Here is a 6,134-nt window from a genome sequence, read left to right as displayed (position 1 = left end):
CCAGAGTGGGATAGGGTTACATTTCTGATGTGATGTGAAGTTTAAACATAATCAATCTATAGTATCTTAAGCAGCAAGAAAAGTTAATAACAACATTATTATTATAATTATTATCATTGTTGTTGTTGTTGTTATAATTATCAATCTGAACAGCATTTTAAAATATTAATCTTTTGTGTCTGAGTAATTATAATTAACAAAAGCATCTCAGAATGTGTTCATTTATTTATTTGTTTGCTTATTTAATCCACGTATTTATTATTTATTTATTTATTTCAGGATTCCAGTAGTTAAACCGCCCAATCTGGCCACCTCTCATCTCTCTCTCTCTCTCTCTCTCTCTCTCTCTCTCTCTCTCTCTCTCCCTCTCTCTCTTGATGTGTTTACGCATAAACATTTCCCGTGTTTACGCAGTTAGCGCAGCGGTTGTTATGGCAACAGCGGCAGAGGCCACGCCTCATTTCTGTACGCGTGATTTGAAAAGTAAATTCAGGCCAAATCTCTCTCTCTCTCTCTCTCTCTTTCTAACACACACACACACACACACACACACACACACACACACACAAGAATAAAAATGTTAATAGGGTGTTTAGATTTAATTACACATGTAGTTACATAGTTGTAGTGTGGAGCAGGTGACATTGAGCTATAGATATCCAGATAGCCAACCAGCTATCAAGCAGATATCAATCCAGATAGCAGGGCACAATCTCTCTCTCTCTCTCTCTCTCTCTCTCTCTCTCTCTCTCTCTCTCTCTCACACACACACACACACACACTGTGGAAATGGCAGTATCAGCCTACAAAGCATGTGTTTGGACTGGGGGAGGAAACTGGAGTACCACACAAGCACAGGAAGAACACACAAACTCCTTGTACACAGGGCGGAGGCAGGAATTGAACCCCCAACCTTGGAGGTCCGAGGCAAAAATACTAAGCACTATGGCCCCTGAGATATAGATCAAGGAGAATTCGGGGGTAAATCAGGAGTGTTTGAATTTATCAGCATTTTTGTTTTGTCCTGATGAGTGAAAGTCTGAACTGATGTTCCGGAGCTCTTTCATTGGAAATATCTGAGAGAAATAACAAGTTTTAATTCATGTGACATCATGCAAGTGGGCATGGTCAACATCAAACAGGAACTTTGAGAAATGACACATGCTTCGGCTAGGTTTTTATTATTTATTTATTTATTTTAAATAAAGTATAAAATGTTCATGAATAATATACTCCACATACTGTATTATGTGTATAGTATGCGCATAATATGTTCTATTGTAACAAAATAAACATCAAGTTTAATGGACACACGAATGAAACTCAGTTGGAGTTGTGAGATGCATTGATAGATTTTATGTGCATTAAATCAGGGGAATAATGTAGACAGAGAAATGCAGAACTTTACTCAGGCTGAATACTGAATATACTGAATACGGAATATACTGAATACTGAATCTTTTCTGCAACTGCAACAAATAAACCATTAAATGTTAAATACCTTTTAAATGTGATTTTATTGTGACTATTACTGAATTTGTTCACACTGGATTTTAAAGATTGGTTATGAATTTGGAAAATAGTGAATAACACTGATATTGTTGGTTTCACTGAAGGAAATGAAATATAGAGTGGTACTTTTTAATGTGTATTCAATATTACTGAATCTATTGTGTTCATACAATACTAGAATATGTTGATAATGTGGTTGGAAAAGACATTTTAAAATCCTGTGATTAAAATGTGATTTAATGATGGCATGAATAAATATACAAACACATAAATAATGTTATAAACCTGTCAGTGAGGATGAACTAAAGGCCTAAGCTAATGAAAACACACTGAAACAAACGTGAGTTTAATGGTTTTCATTCTTGGCAAAAGGCTAGAATATAATGAGAACATTTTTCCCTTCACATGGAGAAAGTCAACACTTTGAACATTTCAGAAATCCACCATTTGTTGGGGATTTTGTTTTACTAACGGCAAAAACGTTTAGACAAAAGACAAACTGTCCTAATATACTGTATCTGAATTCACCTGAAACCTGAGAGAGAGAGACAGAGAGAGAGAGAGAGAAATGTTTTATAATCCCAGTTCAGCAGAATCGGACATCGTATCTGACGCAGATCAGATTCAGATTTAGCTCTAGGTTGAACAGTTCATATGTGTGTGTGTATGTATGCGCGCGTGTTTTGAAAGTTTTATTTTTAAAGCTTTATTTACATGCAAACAGTTTCCACCAAACACAGGGTCACATCTGACTCGGTGTGTGATTAGGATTTTTTCAGTCAAATCTCTCTCTCTCCTGGCTGCTGTTCTTATTACACGTGTCATTACTAATGAATAAGAATCCGGATTATTCTGTGATCTGAACACAAACCCATCACATCAAACCGTAAACACACTCTGTGTTCATTCAGCACTAAAATTGAGTCATTACAGTTAAATTAATAACTAAGAAATCATAATTAAAAGAAAGAAAGAAAAAAAAAAAGAACCCGTGTTCCTGCGGCAGAAGAAATGAAAACTGAAGTCACACCGCCACCCAGCGGCCAGTTTAACAGCACTCAATAAGCAAGACATTTTAAAGCACAAGCTTTTCAGGTTTCTTTGACCCTGTTTTATCCTGTTAAATATAATTTTTTAAAAATGATTTGTTGCGAATTAAACAGATCTATTATTAAATAACCAGTGTTTTAAATTAGTGCTTTAATATGCCTGACATTATTATATATCATAGTAGGAGAAGGAAAAGCTGAACTAAGCCGTTTGAGTCTTTGTTGTTTATCTGACAATTTTGTTATCTTAATCTTGACCCTCAAATCAGATATATTTAAAAGTTGTAAATAATTTTTTTCTAACATTAACCAACTTAACATTAACCAATGTAATTGTTAATGAATGTGGAATAGATTAAAGAATTTTTAATTAATAAATCATTATTTACATTTACATTATTGGCATTTAGCAGGTACCCTTATCCAGAGAGACTTAAAGAAGTGTTACAGAAGTCTCTATCAATAAATACATCCTGATACTGGGTCACTAGGTCATATATAGTAAGAAAAACACACTGACAACACAACAAGATTAAAACAACAACAATAACAACAACATCAACAATAACAACAACAACACATAAACAAAGTGCTAATTTAAGTACTTCAGGAAGAGGTAGGTCTTTAGTCGTGGTTTGAAGGCTGCCAGTGACTCAGATCTAGGACTCGGACATCTAGGAGAAGTTCATTCCACCACCAAGAGAGAAGCGGTGAAACTCTGACTTATAGATGACCGGAAAAGAGAGAAGAATCGATTCGGCCAATCGTTCGACCACTAGAGGGCAGCATTGACTCTGTTTATATCACACACTCAGTCCTGCTTTTGCATTATAAGAAAAGCTGTTCACGTGAACTCTGTGGTCCTCAGTATTGTTTAATAAATCACATCTGTTTATAAAAATGTCTGAGTGAAGCTTATCTAATTGTCTCAGACCGCAGTCACTGAGTGTGTGCACACAAGAAAACATTTTTTATTTAACTTTGAAACAATAAGGTAGTGATGTGGAAACGTGACTGTGTCTGTACTGAGGAGAATCAGAGCTCCTCCAAAAGTCCTAACATCCAGAAAAACATCCGGATCAAATAAGGTGCTCAAAAAAAGACTCATAATCAAGTGTGGTTATAAATAATTGAAGGAAATATCAGGAGACATTTGACATGTTGTACTAAGAGATTGTGCTAAAAAAACAAAAAAACAAAACATCAACACACCAGCTGAGTGTTTATCTTCCACATCAGCAGAATTACAGAGACAGGAGTCAATGAGTCAGGTCAGTGAGTCAGGTACTGGTAGAGTGAATTATTTTGCTGAAAGCTGTTTGAGGTGCAGAATTTGCCCCAGTTCTCTGCTGCTCTGTAATGATTGTGCAATGTTGAACATTGATTAGTTGTTAGGAAACAGTGTGTGTGGCGTTGAGATGTAGACGTGTGAAATCACGGCCCATCCTGCTTCTGGGACAAATTTCCACTTGATATTCAGATCATCTCTGTTTTTAGCTGAAGCTGGAGATAGAGAGATAAATAATGAGCGACGCAGATCGTTTCCTTCCTTCATCACAGCAGCAGGTAAATTTGTGGATTAAACGGATGTCATCCAGATTTCTCTTCCATTTCTCACTCTGTGCTTTTGTCTATAATTCAGTTTTTATCCTTCATCTTTGTAGCTGTTGTATACGCCATGATTCAGTGTCGAGCACACAGCTGAGCTAGCTTTTATTCCTCGCCTGGTACATCACTAAAAGCCGGATCATTGTGAAGGATCTGCGAATGCAGCTGAAAAACACGGCCTTCATTTTGCAGAATTTTAAAGACTCAGACGATGAATCATTCCGCATCTTTTATCAGACATAATCCTTCAGCTACAGAGGAGGTTTAAAAATATATTTTACAAAAGGAAAACATCAGTGAAGGAGGTATACATACAAATATCATAAATCAAATTATACTCATTTAGCTAGTAGATAACACAAGAATTATCAGAATGAGCTGTTATTATAGAAACGAAAAGGTATTAGAACAAGCGCGTTAAACCTGTGATTTGAAGCTGCACTATTGTCAGAGCTGCTGTTATAGAACATTAATCAACACCATCTGACCAATCACAGTCCGGAATTCACCAGTACTATGGGATATAACAGTTAGCAGAAGGTTTTGCAAAAATATTAGAGAGGATGTAGGAAAGGGTGTGTGTGAGGATGTAGGTGAGGATGTAGGTGAGGATGAAGATGAGGCTGTAGGAGAGAGTGTAGGTGAGGATGTAGGTGAAGATGTAGGAGAGGGTGTAGATGAGGATGTAGGAGAGGATGTAGGTGAGGATGTAAGTGAGGATGTAGGAGAGGGTGTAGGTGGGAGTGTAGGAGAGGATGTAGGTGAGGATGTAGGTGAGGATGTAAGTGAGGATGTAGGAGAGGGTGTAGGTGAGGGTGTAGGTGAGGATGTAGTGAGGATGTAAGTGAGGATGTAGGAGGGGGTGTAGGTGAGGGTGTAGTTGATTTTGTAGGAGAGGTCGTAGGTGAGGGTGTAGGAGAGGATGTAGGAGAGGGTGTAAGAGAGGGTGTAGGTGAGGGTGTAGGAGAGGGTGTAGAAGAGGATGTAGGTGAGGTTATAGGAGAAGGTGTAGGAGAGGATGTAGTAGAGGATGTAGGCGAGGGTGTAGGAGAGGATGTAGGAGCGGGTGTAGGAGAGGGTGCAGGTGAGGGTGTAGGCGAGGGTGTAGGAGAGGATGTAGGAGAGGGTGTAGGAGAGGATATAGTAGAGGATGTAGGAGAAGGTGTTGGAGAGGATGTAGTAAAGGGTGTAGGTGAGGGTGTAGGAAAGGATGTAGGTGAGGGTGTAGGAGAGGGTGTAGGAAAGGATGTAGTAGAGGGTGTTGGTGAGGGTGTAGGAAAGGATGTAGTAGAGGATGTAGGCGATACTGCTGCACGCAGGGTGAATAAATGAGCAGGCGAGTGACCGGGTGAAATCACACACAGCTCTCTCCTACTCTGTTATTAATCTCTGCATGTATTCATTTATTAACACCATCATTTATTAATCTCTCTCTCTCTCCTTCTCTATATCTGTTTTCAAAGTGAATAGTAGAGAAGAAGAGCGTGCTGTAATTCCCCCATGCTAGTCCACTCTTTTGCGTTCTCCTGATGCAAATGAAACCTTCCTCCATCTCTGTTCTCAGGTTTAATCACAACAGACGTCAGGTTCCTCAGCTCCTCAGCTTCACCCATCTCACACCAACCTGTCCAGGTTTGCTGCCCATCATCCACAGACAGATGTGAAGTCTGAAAACTGACAGCGTGAGCGAGTGAGTAAGAAAAGAATGATGCTGTGAGATGAGGAGGAAGAGGAAAGGCGTGTGTGGGTTTTTTAAGCAGTCTGACCAACGTGTCTTTTCCTCTACCTTGGCTCATTGCTCCTCTCACTTCTGCGGCCTGTTGCCATGGGAACGCAGCTGCAGCACCAGAGTCGTGAGTTGGAGAGTCTAGAGGTTTCTACTTAGTAAACACGCTCACAGGTCCTCATCGGGCTGAGGATCTAATGTGACAGGCTACGACTCTCTTGCCTCTCGATGGCAGAAGG

General features: G+C 39.1%; 1 protein-coding gene across 1 annotated transcript; it reads right to left on the bottom strand.

Moving 5' to 3' along the window:
- Positions 1-4,489: 4,489 nt before the first annotated feature.
- On the bottom strand, positions 4,490-5,814 carry LOC128617510 (spore germination protein 270-11-like). Its single transcript, XM_053640648.1, has 2 exons — positions 5,794-5,814; positions 4,490-5,540 (listed from the first exon to the last, which is right to left on the bottom strand). The coding sequence occupies exons 1-2, from the start codon at positions 5,812-5,814 to the stop codon at positions 4,629-4,631; spliced, it is 933 nt and encodes a 310-aa protein (XP_053496623.1). The 3' UTR covers positions 4,490-4,628.
- Between the last annotated feature and the right edge of the window lie 320 nt (positions 5,815-6,134).

The sequence above is a fragment of the Ictalurus furcatus genome, chromosome 2 (genome assembly GCF_023375685.1).
Source record: "Ictalurus furcatus strain D&B chromosome 2, Billie_1.0, whole genome shotgun sequence".
Lineage (NCBI taxonomy): Eukaryota > Metazoa > Chordata > Actinopteri > Siluriformes > Ictaluridae > Ictalurus > Ictalurus furcatus.
This window is presented reverse-complemented; position numbering and strand designations above follow the sequence as displayed.